Genomic DNA, 20,969 nt, shown 5'->3' with positions numbered 1-20,969 from the left:
TCATCTTAATCTGGAAGACTCAAGTTAAACTGAAGTGTGGAATTAGTAGTGTCGTGTTCTGCAGTGTGTTTAGGCCATTAGGACTTGCAAGTTTAAACTTCCAGCTGACATTTTGCAGCACCGGAGTCTTCTGTGGCTGTGCTATACGTGTCCTGTTCAGTCTTGTTCAACATCTTGCCTATGAAGACAGCCTAAGGAGACTTGATTCCAGTTCTGATTAGATAACACAAAAAGTTTAGTTCTTTTTGGGTCATGGTGATGAACAAACATGCTTGGTATGCTGTCTTGTGTTATTTCTTGTAGTCAAGTATGATATTCCTTTTATGTCTAACAGCAAGTCTAAAAAGGGAATTAGAGTTTCTATCAGTGTGCAATAGTGCCCCACTTGACAAACTTCTGAAATAACCTGATTTATTAGAGTGTATGTGGATTGATACTAGTCCTTTGTTCTTAATGACTTTAGGAGTTAAATGTTGTCAGAAGTTTGTACATGTGAAATTCACCTGTTGCTACTTAATATTAAGATGTACTTTGGATTTGTGCTTAGGTTCAGGCAAAAAACCTGAAAGGTAGAATGGTGATTGGAGTGGCTGCAGGCAGATTCCATACTGTGCTATGGACTAAGGAAGCAGTGTATACCATGGGGCTGAATGGCGGCCAACTAGGTAAGGTAGAAGCATTCTGAAAGTAAAACCCAGCCATTGAAAGATGTTGTTTGTGCTTAACCTGTCATCTGCTTCTTACAACAGAAGCCTGGGCGAAGCTTTTCTATCTCTCTCTTTTTTTTGTTTTTTTAACCAATCTGATGACATTATCCCTTCACACTTCTTTCAAAGAATATTTTTCATTCCTACCAGTTACTTTCACATTTTGAGGTGATAGGAGCTAGTCAGATTTAGCTCGCATTTGAACTCTTTATAACTTCTACCTTCTGTGTATCTTGTGTGGTCCTGCTACTGGAGACTTTGAGGAAACGCAATGTTGTCGTTTGTGTTGGAAATTGCTCCAAGGCACATTTGTCTCCTTCCAGCTATCTGGCTGGCACTGCCTTTAATAAATTATAAACTAGCCTTCAGCTCTCCTGCCTGTGTCCTTCTTTCATCAAGCACTGTACACATGCTACTGATAACTTTTTCCATACTACCTTTTAAAGTGAAATATTTGCCTTTATCTAGATTTTTTTTTCAGCAAACACCATTACCAGAATCTTCAGTTAACTCTCTCTTGCTCTGAAGTCAAGAAAGAACCTTTAAAAAATATATGACCAACCGGTGAAGTTGATTTGTTGTGTGAATGAGGCATTTTAATTGCTTTTATATTTTTTAATAAACAAGTATTGCTATATTGGTTTGGATTTGCATTTTTGCAGTTTTGGGTTTATGTGCTAACAAAACTGTTAGCTATCTGTGGTACTTAACTTGCATCAGCTCTGTCTCAGGTTCCAGCTCTTTTTGTGTTTCTATGTTAAGGTGTCAGAGGTATGTGAAAAAACTTGTCTTTGTCAGAGAAATATCTTATTAATGAATTTCTTCTTGTTTGTTTTTGCCTTTTTTTATATGCATCTATCCTGTAAGCTTTTTTTGTGATTGCTTGTGTTTTGGGGATTATTGTGGCTCTCATGTGGCCCAGTACAGTACCACAGAGAGACAGTAATTGAATCCTAAGTGATATTAGCTGTGTCAGCTGGGCACCATGGTAGACCTGTGGTGGTAAACCTTGCCCCTCATAAGATGTTTGAGCATAGCCCCACGTTGTCCTGTGGCTGGGTTGCTTCCAGCTGTAGAGACAGCTCTGCTGCTTGTTTCTCAGTCTCTGTACCCTGCTCTGCTCTCTGGTGCAGGCATAAGTGCCCTGCACACAAAACAGGACTGTGCTGTGTATGAGATTCCTGATGTTAGGTTTCTTGTTGCAACCGAGCAGCAGTGGCCTGGTTTTGATGGTTTTTTGGGTGTTGGTTGGTTGGTTGGGTTTTTTTGGTTTTTTTAATTGTTTTTATTTTTTCAGAGATATTGCATTACATCTCCAACCTATTCTGTTTCATGTAACTGCTGCCTTCATGCTTACCTGCAGTTACAGTAATTTTTTTGACAAGCTTATTTTTTTGTCTTCCAACATCGAAAGTAATCTGTAGTTTATGCCAGTGTTACGGTATTTCTACTGTCTTGAATTTTCATATGATGAAATAATTTTTTTTTTGAATCAAAGCAGTACCACCACCTTAAATAGCTTCCCTGTCGAATATGCCTTACTTCATTTTTATGTATCAGGTCTTGTTTTTTGAGTATTTGTAGTGAACTAACAAGTAGGTGTGGTGGGTGTCATCTATGTAAATATTTTGAAGACAAATTATCCAACTACCTAAAAAATCTTTTGGAATTTAAAGGTTCTTCAAACTAGTGTCATAAAGTACCCCTTAAGTGCACAATGTGTGGAATGGCAAATAATTTTTTTGGGTGCGTTCTATTTTGTAGGTTATCTGCTGGATCCTAATGGAGAAAAGTGTGTAACTTCACCTCGCCAAGTCTCTGCTCTCCACCACAAAGACATCTCGGTGTCCCTGGTCTCTGCAAGTGATGGCGCTACAGTATGTGTTTCTGAAAGAGGAGATATTTATTTACTTGCAGACTATCAGTGCAAAAAGATAGCTTCAAAGTATGTGTTACTTTTCTAATTTGTCATGAAGAACAATAGGGGAAGATTTCACTGTAGTTGTATACTTGCAAGCTATTTTAAAGACTTTTGTGCATGAAGTACAGATAATACAGTGGTACCCTCTGTATTTTTCATTTGTAAGTTCTTTCATATGAACTAGGGCACTAGGGCAATTGTGTGGTGTTTTTTTTGTGTGTTGTTGTTTTTTTTTGTTTTTTTTTTTTTTTTTTTTTTTTTTTTTTTTTTCTTTTTTTTTTTTTTTTTTTTTTCTTTTTTTTCTTTTTACAAAAGGCTAAGGTCCCACTTGCTGTTTACCAAAGATGTTTAAAAAAACACATTAGGAGGAAGTATTTTGTGCTGGAAGTTTAAAAGCATTGAAACTGTTAATATTTCTTCCTTTGTTACCCTGAATTTGTTTAAGTGCATCTTGGTAGAGACATTGAAGATCTGATGTTCTGTTTATTTATGTTGTTATGATTTTGAGTCAGTAATTTGAGGTCTGAATTTCCTAATTAACATGTAGATATAGTATGTTACAAAGAGTAATTCAGGTTGCAAGGAGGACGTTGTAAAATCATCTGGTTTGTATGCTAAAACCAGGCTGTAAAACCTGTTGAAGAAGCTCAATTCTTGACTCATGAAAATATTTATATATCCTGAAAGTGTTTATATATCCTGAAAATATAGCCTGTTCTCTTTTCCTTAGTTTGCAATGACAGATTAGAATAGATTTTTTAAATTTGATTTTTGCCCAGTTAAATCCTTGCTAGTTTTTCAGCTTTGCTTCAAATTCTAACAGTATTTATTGACATATTATAGCATAATGATTACCTTATACTTTATGTCTACATGGCTGTAAGTAAAGGTGTTGACACTTGTAGAAACTTAATGCCATGTCCTGTGCTTTTATACTAAGCAGCTGAGAAAAGATAATGAATATGATTTTGATCAGCTAACCAAGACCTAGCAAACCCCTGAGAAATGACCTGCTGGGATAGGATCAATGTTTTAATACAAACAGCTGAATAAATTTTTGTAATGATGAAATCAAAGCTACATCATCTACTGATTTTCAGTCATGGAATTTTGTGAAGAACTTAGAGGTATACAATATGATATACTTAAAAACAAACAAAAGTTATACTCTGCTGTAATAGTAGCAGTTATGTTAATAGTACCAGTAGGATGAAACTAAACATAAGTAATTTTTCTGTGTCACTGCCTCAACTTTATTTTTTTACTGCTTGTCTAAGTGAAAAAGGTAACTGTCATAGAACCAACATTAAGTACACAATAGGGAAATACTAATTTAACCTTTTCTATTCTTTCAGACAGCTGAACCTTAAAAAAGTTCTTGTCAGTGGGGGATATTTGGAATATAAAGTAGATACCCAGCATCTTCAAGAAAACGGGGGTCAAAAGACTTGTGTTCTGGCACTGGATGAAGCTGGAAGAGTAAGTTGTTGTAATTATAATTGTATAGCAGGCTGCATAGTGATTAATCAAACTTCAAACATAAGACAGGACAAAATCATGCATAGAAAGTAACCAATTCCACAGAATCATAGAATATGCTGAGTTGGAAGGGACCCACAAGCATCACCAAGTCCATCTCTTGCCCCTAAACAGGACCATCCCCAAGAGTCACACCAGGTGCCTGACAGCATTGTCCAAATGCTTCTTGAGCTCTGTCAGGCTGGTGCTGTGACCCCTTCCCTGGGAAACCTATTCCAGTGCCCAACCACCCTCTGAATGAAGAATCTTCTTGCAGTAAGCCTCCCCTGACACAGCTTCAGGCCGTTTGCTCAGGTCCTGTCACTGCTCACCACAGAGGAGGTCAGTGTCTCCCCTTCCTTGTCCCCTCGAGAGGAAGTGAGGTCTCTCTCTCCCTTAACTGCAGTGAGGTCTCCCCTCAGTCTCCTCCAGGCTGAACAGACCCAGTGCCCTCAGCTGCTCCTCACACAGCTTCCCCTCAAGGCCCTTCCCCATCTTCACTGCCCTCCTTTGGACACTCTCTAACAGTTCAATGTCTTTCCTATCTCGTGGCACCCAAACCTGCCCCCAGCACTCGAGGTGAGGCTGCCCCAGCCCAGAGCAGAGCAGGACAATCCCCTCCCTTGCCTGGCTGTGATGCTGTCCCTGATGCACCCAGGACAGGGTTGGCCCTCCTGGCTGCCAGGGCACTGCTGATTCATGTCCAGCTTGCCATCGACCAGGACCCCCAGGTGCTGCTGTCCAGCATCCCATTCCCCAGTCTGTCCATACACCCAGGGCTGGCGTGTTCCAGGTGCAGAATCCAGCACTGTCCCTTGTTGAACTTCATGTGGTTGGTGATTGCCCAGGCCTCTGATTTGTCAAGGTCCCTCTGCAGGGCCTCCCTGCCCTGGAGGGAGTCAGCAGCTCCTCCCAGTTTTGTATCATCTGTGAACTTGCTCAGTGTCTCTCCAGTCCTGCCTCCAAGTCATTTATGGAGATGTTGAAGAGCACAGGGCTGAGGAGCCCTGTGGAACAACCCCACTAGTGACAGGTCAGCAGTCTGATGTCACCCCATTTACTGTAACCCTTTTTGTCCCCCTCATGAGCCAGTTGCTCACCCATCCCATGATGTGTTTATCCAGCTGTGTGCTGGACATTTTGTCCAGATGGATCCTGTGAGAAGCAGTGGTGAAAGCTTTACTGAAATCCAAAAAGATGACATCAGCTGGCTTCCCTTGGTCAGCTAGGTGGGTTACCTTGTCATCAAAGGAAGTCAGGTTTGATAAGCAGGAGACTGTCCCCTCATGAGGCCGTGCTGGCTGTGACCAATGACTGTGTTGTCTTTCAGGTGTTTTTCAACACCTCCCAGAATAATCTTCTCCACAACTTTACCAGGCACTGAAGTGACACTGACAGGACTGTAGAGTGTGGGGTTCTCCTTCTTGCCCTTCTTGAGAACTGGGACACCATTCATCAGTAGCTGGGACCTCTCTGGATTTCCAAAATTGCTCAAAAATCTTGAAGAGAGGTTTTGGGATGACCTCAGCTGGCACTTCAAGGATTCTTGGATGAATCCCACCAGGCCCCAAAGCTTTGTAGGGATCCAGTTGGAGCAGCAGATCCCACACAGTCTCAGGTTGACTGAGAGTTGATCATCCTCACAGTCATGATCTTCCAGCTAGGGGCACTGAGACCCCCTTGTTGAAGGCGGAGGCAAAGAATGTGTTAAACACCTGTTCCTTTTCTGTGTCCCTGTTTTTGAAGTGACCATCCTCTCCCTGTAATGGGCTGATGTTACTCTTACACTGCCTGTTGCCATTAGTATATTTGAAAAAACTCTTTTTATTGTTCCCCAGTCAATTTATTTCTGTTGAGCTGCTAGTGTTTTTTTTTATATTAGGGCCACGGGAAGGTTACAAAAGTAATGTACAGTAGTTTATTTTTAAATCTGTGGCCTTCTAATGGTTTTTCAGTGAAGATGTAAACTTTGTTTTTACATACACATTAGGGTTATATAGTGTATGTGGTTTAGGTTCTTTTTGTTGGTAGTTTTTTTTTTTTTCTTCCCGTCTCTTCATCCCACTTACCCCAGGTACCTTCACACCTTTCAGAAGTAGTCTCTAGACCTGATCTTTTAGAGCCTTTGCTTAAACAAGGCTGTTCTGTAGATGAAATGTCCCTTTTTATTGTCAAAATGTTGCACCTAAACCTGGTGAATCATTTAGTATTTAAGTGTTAAGACAACAGTCTGTTGTCTTAGAATTGGAATGCCATGGTGAATTTATTGTCCTTTACTCTTTTTTAAGTACTGATTTACAGGACCCTACAAAATCCCTTTTCGTGATATGCTCACTGAGATCTCATCCTTCACTGCCATCTAGTGGTGTTTACAAGGAAGCTTTTCCTACTGAAATGCCTTCTTGAAGAATGTTAAAAACAGAGCTTGTGTAGCAAAATAAGGAGCAATGTGGTTATTTCCTTTTCTTTCCTTGCATTTGGCTGTATTATGTTTTGAGATGATCTTCTCTTTTCATTCGGTTATTAGTTGTCTCGGAGATTATAAACTTCCGATTCAGTAATTGATCATGTGAGGTGTAGCATCTAGTGTCTGTAGGATTGGTAGTGCCCCTTCAACATCTTTGGGACACTGCTCTAGCAGTAAGATACTCCGTGATCTTCCTGCATCAGAGGAACAATGTCCAAGTACATTTCATATCTTTCCGTGTTGGATACTGACAAGTATTGGGATCTTTGGTGCTTTTAGGCATTATAAATTATTGAGTAAGGAGACGGATGGGATCTTAACACTTGAATTTCCTGAATCAGTGCTTCCTGGTCTGGCTTGATTGCAGTTGCTCTAAGGAAGTACTGTTTAGCCTAGAAAATAAAAGTCACAAGGGGAATCTTGTGTATACATATTTGAAGAGAAGACGTAAAGAATGTAGAGCCAGGTTATTTTCAGTGGTGCCCGGAGCCAGTAGCAGAGGCAGTGGGCACAAACTGAAATAGAGGAGGCTCTGTCTGAAACTCTGGAAGCACTAAGGGTGGTCCAGCACTGCCACGTGTTGCCAATTAAGGTTGTGAAATCACTGTCCTTGGAAATACTCAAAAGCTGTCTGGACATGTTCCTGGGCAGCTGGCACTGGGTGGTCCTGCTTGAGCAGAGGATTGGATTAGACAGCCTCCAGAGATTCCTTTCAATCTCAGCCATTCTGTGATTCATGGTGCTGAAGGCAGGGGAAAGGAAATAGGTTCCACAAGTTCTTCTGTCCCCTCCTTATGTAGGTGCTAACAGACGTGCGGAGGTCTTTCAGTGGGAGAAAATGAAGGCCTGACTTCAGCACTGCTAATGCCACATATGGGCTTTACCTTGCTTGGGACTATCTTTCAGACAATGCTTTGTATTCCTGAGGATTTTGAAGTTTGTTTTTGGTCATGACCTCCATTCCAAACCTTGACTGGTACAGAGAAATTTGAGATTTTTGTCAAACAATTAACACGAAATGGTTTAAATTTCCAGTGTGCTAGCTTTGAATTTTGTCTTAATTTATAAACAAACCAGTTGGACAAATCTGTAAATTAAGAACTAGATAAAACTTGTCTCTTGACATGACATCTTTTACTCTCCTTGTGAGATGTCAGTGAAATGTGTCCTATAGATGACTGCTGTGAAGATATATGAATATTTGGAGAAGCTTTTCAAATGTTCTTCATGAGCAAATGGATCTTTATATCATGATAGATTTTCCCTGTTTTACTTGTGAATTCTCTCTATTAGATGTTCATAACACTTTATCCTAAAATTATAAAAAATCCCTTTCTCCTTTTATATGCAGTTTTGAGATGACATGTTCTTGTGTTTAAAAAAGTAGTGTGGAATATGTAACTGCTTTTCAATTATATGAAGATTTTCCCTTTCTTTTAAAATTTGATATGATAGGTGTTTTGTTGGAAGTCATCTAACAACTCCATGAAGCAGTGTCGTTGGGTGTATGGCCGGCAAGTCTTCATGTCTGATGTTGCATTGAATGGGAATGAAATAATGTTTGTCACACATGATGGTGAAGCCTTTACAGGAAAGTGGCTGGAAGAAGGGAAAAAAAGCTCAGAAAAGAAAGGTTAGCTGTGATTTCTTAGTGCTTTTTAAGTACTTCTAAATCAGTAAAAAAGTTTAATTGAATCTTTACAGTCTCTTACAGCATAATATGGTGAGTTTGTTTTTTCCTCTGTGGCTGACAGTTTTAGCATCGATTGCTACTGTACTCTTCCCTCAGTAATACTAAGATTTACTTTGCAGCCTTCAGTTAGCCTTTAGGTGGAGATTTCTGAGAAGAAAAGAACTTCTGAAAAATAATAGTAGCACAATAGTGTAGCGTAATGATCTTGTCACATATTAGATGATGAGTCCTAAGAGAACTGGTATTGAGCAAAGGAAGGAACATATACTTGCTTGCATTGCTAAGTTTGTGAAATCTGTTTCCCAGTCCCTTATCTGGGCACAATTCAGAGTCCAAAGCAACTTCCAGCTTATTAACTTGGCTCATATTGCTGAAAGTAGGTCCTGATGGTTTTGTTTTTCTGCCAAGAACTTATCTGTCTCATAGAGGACAAGATTTTAAGTTAAACTGTCAGCTCTCCTCCTATATATTGTGTAAATGAGCAAGCTGAAATCTTCAGCATGGTATAGCCTTATTCAATTACTCTATCAATGGACATACAGAAGTCATAATCTTCCTTTTTTTGTTTTATTAGTTGTATTTTAATTAGCAGGATCTTTCTGTGATGTGTATTCACTTTCTTCTTTTTTGACAGAACATGTATCAGGCCTTCAGCATCCTTCATGTGATGTGTCTTGTGAACATGATACAACCAGTGTGTATGAAAGAATTCGACTTCAGAAGCTGACTTTTGTCCACCGAGCTGTCAGTATTGCCACTGATCCTAGTGGCTGCAATTTTGCTGTTTTACAGTCAGATCCTAAAACCAGGTATGTTTAAGATAACAACGGCTTTAATTTTTCCTTTTTTTGTGTGTGATTGCAATTGAATAGTTCTTTTCCAAACCGTTTTTTGGCTCATACAGAAGTCACAGTAGATACAGTTATCTGTACTGCTAGAGAATAGCACTTTGTTAGTATTTATGTTGAAGTTATCCAAAGGCCTCAGTTTATGTATTTGCGTAATAATAGACAGTATTGATGTTTTATCTGAAGTGTTTAAGGCAAGCATTTGCCATGTATTTCCTAAGACACTCTGAGTTCTAAATACTGTAGAAATTCACCCCTTCAGTGATCACCAATAATCAGCTTTTAAATGAAATTGACAAGTGAATTTTTCTTTGTTTGGAATGAAATGTATAAAACAAAATAAACAAACAGAATACTGGACCATGTTTCTTATGTGCTTGTAATAGTTTCCAACATTTGTGATAAATAGCTAAACATTAACTTTTTTTCCTTAATGCTTTAGTTTGTAATATGAAATACAGCAAACATTTCTCTGTTTTCATGTTGGAAAAATGAAATGAAGATAAGATAGTTCTGATAATACTGGTACAGTATAAAGGCAAAATACTATATTTGATATACTGAAGTTAGACTTATTTATATAGTTTAATTGCCTAAATACCATATTATTAGTTATTTTGGTAAAGAACGGGACAAGAAATGTTGAGCAGTGCAGCAATGTAAGAAAAAAACCAAAGAAACCAAATGGGAACATGATTATCCTCTTCATTTAAACATACTATGTAAAATGTGATGAAGGTTGTAAATAGTGTTTGATTGTGGATTTAATTTCGTTCTAGTCTCTATGAAATTCCAAGTGTGTCACTATCAAGTTTTGGAATGGATTTTGGCAAACTGTTAGATGAAACAGATGAGATGGACAGCATCCATGATGTGACTTTTCAGATTGGCACCAGAATGTACCCCGTGCACAAATACATCTTGGCCGTACGCTCCGACTTCTTCAAGAAGCTTTTTGTTTCCAATGACAACCAGCTGGACACTCCAGACATCTACCGTAAAGATGAAGATGCTGTTGGATGTGATCTCTATGTGATTGAGAAGCTCCATCCAGATCTGTTTGCATACCTTCTGCAGTTCATATACACTGATACTTGTGATCTTTTGACTCAAGGTTATAAGCCAAAAATCTCATTTAAAGAAAAATCAGATGAATATCAAGATACTTTAATTTCTAATCTCAGCAAAATGAGTTTCGATGAAAATGTCAATGGAAAGTCTGCATTTGAGATTTATAGAAATAATCAAGTGCAAGTTATAAATGAAAAACAGAAGAGCAAATCTAAAAAAGGCAAAGCTGGTGATGAAGCTAACCTCATCAAAATGTTGCAAAGTGCAGCAAAGAAGTTTGGGCTCAGCAATTTAAGTGGAAGGTAGGTGAAAGGAAATGCATTTATATTTTGATGAGCTCTCCATGGAGTTTTTTTATGTAAGCTGATATAACTTTAGTTGTTATGACAATAGTGGAAATTAAGACACTGATGTTAGAATAGAAATAGGGGCAGATGATGAGTGGATGCTACTTGGGAACTGACTGGGTTTATTTCCAGTACATAGAGGAGTTTCAGGTTGGTGGTTGGTGAGCTATTCCATCACTGTTTGGGCATCACTTGTTTTGTATCTGGTCAGTCTCTTAGCATTATTATTTTCCATTTTTTTTTACCCTATTAAAACTGTCTATCTCAACCCACGAATTTTACTATTTTTGCCCCAATTCTCTCCCCCATCCCACTGGTGGGTGGTGAGGGCAGATTGATTGAGCAAGTAACTGTGTGGTCTTTATCCAGACAAATTAAACCATGACAGTATCCTTTAAGGCATGAGCTCTGTGGGATTTGATATCTGATATAAATCATCTGACTCTCCAGAAAGGCTGTCATAAAACATCGATACTTGTAATGTGAGAGACAGCTGATCTGACTGAGTTTTGGACTGTATAATTTCTATACCGTGGTCTGTAGTCTAGCAGTTTTTTCACAGACTTCAAACATGTTTAGTATAAAACAGCACAAAGCAAAGTTAAATTCTTGTTCAGCTGATGTAATTTTTATGTTACATAGTGAAACAAATGGAATTGAGATCTAATGTCTCTGTAGAACTGTATTAATCAGTCTGAGTTTTTTTCTTCATTTGTCCTTTCAAAAGAGGGAAATGAGCTTTTTCAGGGCACTTTTCTTCACTGTACTTCTTGCATGCACAGCCAGGATGTGAAGCTGTTGCTAAAACTAGGTTCCTAAGTAACATTTCCATGGTAAAATACTTTACCTTTAAAGGTGTGTTACTTTGTAATCCACCATCCCATCCTACATGTTGAATTAGGATGCTAAAAAAGTCTGTGCTGAAACTTGCATCTCTTCCCAACCACTGCCTTTGCTCAGTTTATTGACTAGTAGTGATATGTATTTAACTTCCATTTTTTTGGCCCTGTAGTATTGAACTTTGGTCTAAACTATCCAGTATAGGTTTCATCTAAGATAATAAACCCATATCAAAGATGTGGAAAGAATGTCAGTTACATTTTACATCTGCCTTGAAGACTTTTCAAGTAATAACTGGCCTGCCCTTTCTGTTTTTGTATGATGATTCATTTTCATATTCACAATGTGATCCCACTGAAGTACTGTTACTTTGTGAAACTGTTCTTAATAGTTTGAACTGTATACTAATTGTATTGCTTATTACTCATGTTAATAATTTGCAGGTTGGATGGAGTCAGGTTAGAAAATGGAAAAATTAATGTTGTCAACAAGAAGAATGGGAACAAACCAAAGTTAAATCAGAAGAAATGGTAATTTTTTAAAATCAAGTTTCCCCTACTCCACCATCTTCCTCTTATGTCATCTCTTTATCTGTTAAGTGAGGGCCAAGGTTGATCCAGCTGCATTTTAACTTCTTGTGTGCAATTGTTGCTATCGTAGTAACTCAGGTTTGGAAGTTCTCTGTAGTTGCTTATAGACTTCATCTGTAAATTAGTAATTGGGGATAGATTATCTGTGGTATATCTTTGTTTCTTTTTACTGTACCCTAATGGGTTCTGTGGATTAAGTGTCACAGAATGCTAATGCTAGGAGAAATGTTATGGGTAATCCAGTCAAAAGCAATTTGACTTCTGTAAATCTGCTTTCTGTGACAATAAGACTACATGGATTGGAAATAAGCAAATGAATAGTATGTTTTCTAATTTGCTTTTAGTGACGTTTGGTTTTTAATTCCATTGATGTGGTCGAGTTACTGATACCCAAAGTCCTGAATAGTTTATTTATATAGGAAAAGCAACATTGCATGAAAGTGGCTTTTTCACAGAATTCAGGTTCATTCTTAAAATGCATCATCTAGGCCTATGGTACCTCCTGATGTTGAAGAAATAGGTAACAGACCATTTAAGATTGACTAAAATTAGCCATAATTAATTTATTTAATCATAGCATTTTTGAAACATTAATTGACTGTGTTTTAAAGGAAATATTTCAGATGGAATTTTTAAATCAACTTCAGACAAAAAAATTCTCACTGGAAAATACAGTGCCTGTTCTTTTGGATGCATGTTCTGTGGTATTACTGAAGTTTAGCTGTGTTTTTTTTCAAGGGATACATTCTATCTTGCTAAAGTTAACATTCATTTGTAGAGTTTACAAAATGGAGCTTTTCTGAATAGTCACAGTTCTGATGCTATTAAATATCTTCTAGTTCATACCTCTACGACGTGACCCTGAAATCTTTAGATGGAAAGGAATTCCCGTGTCATAAGTGTGTACTTTGTGCAAGACTTGGTATGTGTGTGGATTTTTTATATATGTATTTATATAACATAAGTTTTATTGTCTTTTTTAACTGTCATTTTATTGCATCTTGAACTGAAATGCCTTTCTTTACAGATTATTTTCACAGCATGTTAAGCAGCTCATGGATTGAGGTAAGTTTGCCAAAACCCTGTGTGGTGGTATGGGGTTTTTTGCATCAAATAAGTGACAGCTTTTCAGTTTTTCATATAGTAACATATCCTAAATACTAGGAAAAAGGAAGGGGTCTTAGATTCTGCTAGCAAGAAGAAAATGCCACAAGCCACATTTTTGGTTACTCTATATTTGTACTATTGAGACTGTGCATTAAATGAGAGTAAAAAGTGTAATACTCTATATCGAAGGAAATTACTGCTTTTGTTTCAGGGGTTTAGGTTGAACTAGTTCATGGATTTATAAAATACACTGATTGGACTGTTCTTACAGGATACTGCTTTGCATGAATCTTCATTTTCTTTCTGTAAAAGATAGTCCAATTTAAATAGTACACAGTTTGGAAGAGCTTGTCATGTGTGCTGAATGCAAGAGAGAACAGAATCGAGGGTCAGTGTGTAGAGCTCCAGCTGAATTTTGCTGTTAAATGAAATAGAGGATATCAGGGACCATTCTACCTGGTCACCAGCTGCTGTTTCAAAAGGTGCAGATCTTTAATTTGTCTTGATTCTTTTTTGCCAGCTGTGTGTCAATGCCCTGGTTGTTCCTGGACATTGTAATTTCCCTAATTACCTCTGTTTAACTACTTGAGCAGTACCTGAACACTACTGATAATGTTTATGGAAAGACAAGAATGGTGTAAGTGGAGAAGCATTTTTCTGAGACTGAAAACTAAAGCAGTGTGCAGGAGTTCCTCAAATTTCTCAGCTTTCCACCATTACATTAAGAACCTGGTGAAGAACTGGCAGTTCTTTTCTGCTGTGAAGCAAAACTTCACCTGTCCTCCAGGAAACAGTGCTGCCTCTTTTTCTAAATCATCTCAGAGAAAACATATTTGAAACACTGCAAAACAAATGATTGAATTAAGATTTTTTTTAAGTGTTGAGTGTCCATTTGTATCATGTTTTTCTCTATCAGTAGTATGTAGTTCATAAGTTGCCTATTACTTTCTAAGTAAATCTCAATCAACCTAAATTAATAAGTAAATATTTTGTGGAGCAAGGGCTGTAGATGTTATATAAAAATCTTAATGTCTGTAAGAGGTTTTTAAACTTTAGAAGGAAAATATGTCAGTACCAGCAGTGTGTTCTAAAGCAAATTAAATATTTTAGTATGAAGTTTTACTTGAGTACTACCTGAAGTAAACCAAAGTTCTTAAGCAGTGATGTTGCATAAACACAAATGGTAGCAGTTACATGGTTTAGTGGTGAATGTTTGCTCTTACAAATCTTTACCTTCATGGTTGGGATCGTTCTTCAAATGGAGAGCTTGATGAGGACCTCATTTTCAGAGCCATTAACAGTAGTGACTACTTCAGTATTATTGTTATTTGGGAACTGGTGATTTCATGAGATCTTTTGACCTTGAAAGAAAACCAGTTCAGTACTTGCATAGAGAGTTCCTGTAGTTCTACTTTTAGGCAATTGTGTGTAAAGTAATATAATCAAGGATTGTTAAAATAGATGATCAACGTGATCAAACATGAAACTGGTTCATGGGTGTTTATTTAGAAATTTGAACAGATTTTAATTGCTTTGCTACAATCCATTCTTGATTGAGAAACTTGGACAGATTTTGTACAAATGCTTAAGTAATTTAATTTTGAAAATGTTACCCTCAATTTGAGTTATTTTCTTAATATAGTTACTGTCTTAATTTTGGATTTTATTCTAAATAGTCAGTTTTTCTTACTCTTGCTATTTCTTTTTTTTTTTTTTTTTTAATACTTCTGCCTTTTAGGCTACCTGTTCAGCTCTGGAAATGCCCATCCATTCTGACATACTACAGATAATTGTGGATTACTTGTATACAGATGAAGCTCTTGCCATAAAAGGTGCCATTAATATATTTTGAACTGTAACTCTTGTAATTTTTGTATTTTTAAAATAGAAAGTCAAAACTTAATATGCTTATGTTGTAGTTATATTTAAAAAAATCAAAATTCTTGGTTATTTCTTTTAGAATTTGTGGGGATAGCAGTACCCCAGGCCTTGTTTTACCTTTTCTTTAGTTTGTCAAACTGGAGTTTTCCTTTTCTCTCCTTCTGTTCCTTCAAAAAGTGGACTGTTGATGCTCTTTTAAGCTATTCCTTGTGCTGCGAAAATACCATCAAAATTTGCAAAGCCATTATATTTGTGCTTCGGTAAAATCTCATTGAAGCTTTATGTTTTATAGTTGCTTTTGATTTGCCCCCAGTGTTTACATGATGCTTTGTTTTCCAGATTCTCAAAATGTGGAGTTCATATGTAATGTTCTTGTGGTAGCAGACCAGCTTCTTATATCCAGACTCAAAGAAATCTGTGAAGTAGCCATTGCAGAAAAACGTGAGTCCTTCCACTATAAAGGGTTAGAGAATAAAAAATGGTATTTTTAGATATTCTTGCCTTTTGGACCACAGAATTTGTGTGTCTTCCTTTCAGGTGATTATATTTTGATGTTCATTGCATGTCTGCTAGTACTTGTTTCTTTAGTTCGAGTAATATTCTAGGTTAGCATAATCTTCCATTCCTTATGCATCTTCTTCAGCTCAAGCTCTTTAATAAAAAAAAAGTTAAAAAAAGAAAAAAACTAACCACCCCAAACCCCAAGGAAATCTTTATTTCATTTAATTGAAATTTCTTTTTTTTTAAATACGATAAAATGAATTCTGTTTCTATTTCTGTCCTTGTATTTAGTGTCCCCTCTCTCCTCTTTTAGTCCCCTTACTTTTTCTTTCTCCGTACTAAATTGGAACATTTGGAAGTTTAACAACAGTTTATGCTGTATATGAGATTTCCTGTTTTTAACTTCTTTTCCTTTTTGTTTTGGACTCCTGGTTTTTAATATTTTGAAAATAGTCTGTTTGTAGGTAGGGCTTTTTAGTTCTGTGAAGCAGCCATTGCATACAAGCTGCTGCAAAGTCACATGAGCCTCCTGTAGTTTATGGCCATTTGAGTATTAGCATTTTTTCTAGGAATGAGGTAGTATATGATATGTTTCAACAACTAGATCATGCTGCAAAATAAGTCTTAAAATGGGTGCTTGATGGTATATCTAATTTAGTTTGCTGTGTTCTGTTTCTGCAGTTACCTTAAAGAATGCTGCTGAGCTGTTGGAGTTCTCAGCAATGTATAATGCTGAACAGTTAAAATTGTCCTGCTTGCAGTTCATAGGACTCAATATGGCAGCTTTGCTTGAAGCAAGGTAAGCAGGAATGCAAATGTGTACGTGTATTAGTTGTAAAACTTAAATATCCCAAAAAGGTAAAAGGGTTAGAATAGTGAATACGGACAGATTAATGTTAAAATGCAACAGAATGCTGCTAGGTTAAAGGTAGGCTCATTTTGCAAGTTAGAGAGATGCTAGTTAAGTATCTGTACATACTGTACCAGTTCTGTAGTACAAAACCGTACGTTACAGTCTGGCATGAAGAGCCTCACTTGAATTCAGTGGGCTTTAACATTAGGTCTATTCTTCTTTGGGGTTTTAAAAGTGTTTTTGAAGACACATAAAACTGCTGTGGGGCTTTCCCTCCATTTGGAGGTTGTTTTTTGGGGGTGGGGATTATTGTGGGGATTTTTTTGTTTGTTTTAGGATTGTTTGTTTGGGTGAGAGTTTTTTAAACATGGGTGTTAGGATACATATTTGATTTATTTTAAGTAGGTATATTGTATAGCTGCTTCATTTTCCAAAGAGGATGGCCTGCCATCTGGTAGTCTGTTTGCTTTAATGTCTGCAGTGAGAGCTGAACAAAAAAAAAAATTATTTATCTTGCTTTCCACAGTGGTTCCTCTAAAGTTCTGAGAAGCTGAAGGTGTGCTCTGGCCTTCCTTCAGTTTTAGACAGGCCTTCAAGTTGCTTCCTAAGTACATATCTTCTCAGAGCAAACCTTATCAGCACTCACTGAAGTACTTTTCTATCAAAATCTTAAAAAAAAAAAAACATGAAAAAAGGAAACAAAAAATCTATGTAATTGTTAGTCCTCTCTGTCCTTTTTGTCAGACTTCTTTTCACTTACAGAAGTTCTTAGAGATCTGAAACAGTTCAGAATGACAGCATTTCTTTGCCACATCACACAGTGACCTCACTTGCATCCCAGATACAGGAGTTCATTCATATTAGCAAGTTCCCTCTTCACCTCTTTTTAAAATATAAACATTGTAACCTTTAATTGTAGAGAGAAGAGTAAAAGTCTAGTAATAATACTGTATTAAATATTACTTGCATTTGAGATTTGTTTCATCTTAAGCCTAGAAAGAACATTCAACATTCTTACTATGATTAAGACTGTATCTACATGTTAGTGAAAAGCTGAAAATGTTAGTATTGGCTAGAAAGAATTTAATTTGAGAAATCTGAGACAGAACTAAGTCCTGACAGCTTTTTGCAAGGAAAACTGCACACATGGACAAGACAGTTCTGTTGAGTCAAGTTTGTTGCTGTAGGATTGGTTTTTTTGGCATCCATGTCTATGTTGTGTGTCGTGTTTGAGTTTTATGGAGAATTGACATAGATTTGGAGTATTTAGATACATGTCAGGAAGACAGTATGCAGAAATAGGTAAACCACTGACCAGTTATTGGTAACTTAACTGTATAGGTCTGTTTTGGCTGTGACCCTAGGTAAAGGTAGGTGGAAAGGTTGTGTATTTAATCCTGCCCTACAACAAAGTATTGATTAGTTTTTGTTTTCAGTGTCTTCCTTTAGACTCTGGCCACCACGAATAGGTGAATTCATCCAAAATGTTCATTTGAATTTTGCATCAATGTGATTTTTTTTGTAAGCTGCTAAGATGAATTTGTTTTTAAGAATAAATAATTATTTTTTTAGGACTCTGGACATCTTAAGTGATGAAGTTGTGAAAGATCTTTCTGTTTATTACAGGAAAATGGTAAGTTGTACAACTTGAGTGTAAGCTGATTAGGTGTAAAATGAAAACAGATGAGTGATAAATACATACCTGCAAAGTCTGTAGGCGACAGGCTGAAGTGGAACATCTGACTCAAAAGATAAAGTTGTCTGCTGCTATTATCACTCTCAAGAAGTTCCTGTTTCATTATTCTCTAGCTACTGCTGCAAGAGTGTTGTGTGCTTTAAATGAATTAGTTATACACATTAAATAAACATACTAATGTTCTGTAATTAACAATTGTTGCATGGAACAGCATAAGCAAAACCTATGGAAAAGAGCATCCCTACTTACAAGAAAGTTGAAAAGTTTAGGGTGATTGTATAGATGTTAAAATCAGTAAGAAGAATAATGCAAAACTTGAACTGTAATGCAATGATGAAAGACAAGACACATTATAATGTAATGTATATAATATTATAATACAATGATAAATGGATATATTATGTATATAAATTATAACCCAATTCTCTAACTGTAAAAGATAAATGTTTGCAAAACCTTGAAGCATTTTTTGCCAGAAGTTAACAATAGATGAAACATAGGCATTTTGAGTCTGTCACCTAAGGTATTTCTCCAATTTTGCATAAAGATATAACTTACATTTATAAGCTTCTTAAGTAATTAATTACCTGATATGTGAAAGTGTTTTAAATGATGATCAGTTTTGGTCCTCTTAACATAAATTTGCTAGCATACAACTTAAGTGAAACTTAACATAATGGCTTTCACAACTACAGATTCCAGCTATGGTCAGGAGAGTAATTACTCCATATCCAGATGGACCTGACATAAGTTCTTTTGAGCCTGAAGAAGGAGAGAACTTCATCTTTTTAAGGGAAGAAATGAATACAGAACAAAATTCTCAGTAAGTATCTGTTTTTCATCAATATTTTTAACTAGATGAACTGTGTGTGGTATCAATCTACATGTGCATTGGTGCCTGACTGCGTTTAAGTTCAGAATTGAAATATTAGGAAGTGGAGATAGCAAAGACCATTCTCAGTTTCTTTAAGTCTTTGAAAATGTTGCAAAACTGCAGCAGAGCACTTTCAGTTTATAGGTAGCATGTGAGTAAAGGTAGCAAAATGAGCATTCACAGCTGTGTTTGGGAGTTGTGCATGTGGTGAAAGTGAGACCAACTGTGCCGTTCGTAGTACTTCACAGAATGAGGAGAAATCAAAAGAGAAAAAGCAGACTTGAATATACTATAGGTCTGTTTGAAAAATTGTTATCATCTGAATTTCTTGATATTAACAGAATTGTCAAATGAAATACAGAGCTTTGTCGTATGATAGGATGCCTTGGTAAAAGGGTTCCAAATAGTGGGATGCAGTGTCAGCATGCAGAAGAAACCTCACCTGCAGGATTGTGTACTGTTCTAAATACTTGTGTCAGAAAAAGTTGCACTAAATGAACTAGTGTAAGAACTAGTAGATCAAGGAAACTGAGAGGCTATTTTGTATTCGACTTCAAGCCTTCCAGTGATTTTCAAGGCTGGATGGTAGCTTCTAGGGAATTGGATAGTCCAAGGATTAAAAAATAGCCACCCCAAGTACTGTAGGTAGTGCTGCAGGAAAGATTAAGTAATTATATAGTTACTTAACAAAAAGCTGCTTAAAGAAGCTTTGATATAGTGCAATAGATTAGCTGCAATTCATATAATTACGAATATCCAGTGGTTTTGTTGAAATGAAAGATGCCTTTTATTTGATTTCACTCTTCTAATAGCATATATAGGAACACATGACATTTAGGTAATATCACTCTGTATCTGCTTTATTGTAAAGTCAGTATTATCACAGTGGCAGTGTTTATGTTGGGGAAAATGAGATCAACTGTGGCATTTATTGAACTTCAGTAATTTAGGAGAAAGCAAGAGAGAAAAAAGTGGAGAGTTGTCTGTAATTTGCTTTATGCTGTGATGTGTAGCAATTTTAATCTGACCTAGGTGGCAGTGCCAGCCTGTGCAGCAGCTGTATCTTCCACTGTCTCAGCAGAAGTCTCTGTGCAGTACAAGAGTCCAGAGGCTAGATCTAGATTAGAAAGAGTTTGTTTCTCTTCCTCCTGGATTCCTTTTTTTCCCCCCCAAATCATGAAATGGTTGTGCCAATGTATAAGCAGAGCAGGAGCAAGCAGCTGGTGCCAGCTGCTGAGATCAGGTACTATTGCTTGAAGTGTAACTGCTGCTGCTGACTGAAAAATGTGATAATTGACGTGGGTGGTTCTTAAGGCTCAGTTTCTTTGGCTTTAATGCATTCTGTGGGGGCTTTTTTTTGTTTTGTTTTTTTCCTCTTAGGGAAGCCCTTTTCAAAAAAGCAAAAACTAAGGCAAAAAAGAAACCACGAAAACGGTCTGACAGCTCTGGAGGATATAATCTATCAGATATTATTCAGAGTCCAGCCTCTACAGGTCAGTGGGAAAGAGATTCCTTTCAGATATAAAAGCAGAACATAAAGTGTAGTATGCAGTGCAATTTCTGTATTTTAAGAAGGAAATCTCAGAAAGATTATTTCTTTTCTAGTGAACACTATAGTTGAATTTAAATAGTGAATTTTTAAGATTAGGGTTTTTTTAAAAGGGTGTTTGTCATATGACATTTGTGCCCAAAGTTCAGATAAAAGCATGTATTTTATCAAATAAAGATAGTGCACATTTTCTCATGTGGTTTCAGTAAGTGGAACATTTCTGTTAATGCATTGTGGGATTTTCTTTCTGAAACTTAAAGAATAAGTTAACCAGCTTTTATTGAAAAGATAGTAAAAGATTTCAAATGAAAAATGTTGTTATTTATATATTGTGAGACAGAGGAAGAAAACTGAGAGTAATATTATTCTGAAAAAAATATTTAGGATAGCCAAGAATTTGCTTGTACTTACCACTGGCTAGTGTTCTGGCCTAGGTAAACTTCTGGTTGTTTTATATTCATCATATGGAGTAAATAATTTTTGTGTTTGTTAAGCATTGTTTAATC

The 20,969-nt window shown here is 36.7% G+C and overlaps 1 protein-coding gene across 2 annotated transcripts in view; it reads left to right on the top strand.

Moving 5' to 3' along the window:
• IBTK (inhibitor of Bruton tyrosine kinase) overlaps nt 1-20,969 on the top strand; it is a 54,290-nt gene that overhangs the window by 14,701 nt on the left and 18,620 nt on the right. For both annotated transcript variants that reach the window (XM_063389537.1, XM_063389536.1), the window contains exons 7-21: nt 548-665; nt 2,472-2,652; nt 3,984-4,107; nt 8,069-8,246; nt 8,941-9,115; nt 9,934-10,527; nt 11,856-11,942; nt 12,842-12,924; nt 13,030-13,067; nt 14,848-14,941; nt 15,330-15,431; nt 16,173-16,290; nt 17,917-17,977; nt 18,736-18,863; nt 20,295-20,407. In XM_063389537.1, the coding sequence (XP_063245607.1) occupies nt 548-665; nt 2,472-2,652; nt 3,984-4,107; nt 8,069-8,246; nt 8,941-9,115; nt 9,934-10,527; nt 11,856-11,942; nt 12,842-12,924; nt 13,030-13,067; nt 14,848-14,941; nt 15,330-15,431; nt 16,173-16,290; nt 17,917-17,977; nt 18,736-18,863; nt 20,295-20,407 (2,194 nt within the window). The remainder of the gene's footprint in view (nt 1-547; nt 666-2,471; nt 2,653-3,983; nt 4,108-8,068; nt 8,247-8,940; nt 9,116-9,933; nt 10,528-11,855; nt 11,943-12,841; nt 12,925-13,029; nt 13,068-14,847; nt 14,942-15,329; nt 15,432-16,172; nt 16,291-17,916; nt 17,978-18,735; nt 18,864-20,294; nt 20,408-20,969) is intronic.

Source organism: Prinia subflava, chromosome 2 (assembly GCF_021018805.1).
Source record: "Prinia subflava isolate CZ2003 ecotype Zambia chromosome 2, Cam_Psub_1.2, whole genome shotgun sequence".
In the NCBI taxonomy this organism is placed as follows: Eukaryota; Metazoa; Chordata; class Aves; order Passeriformes; family Cisticolidae; genus Prinia; species Prinia subflava.
This window is presented reverse-complemented; position numbering and strand designations above follow the sequence as displayed.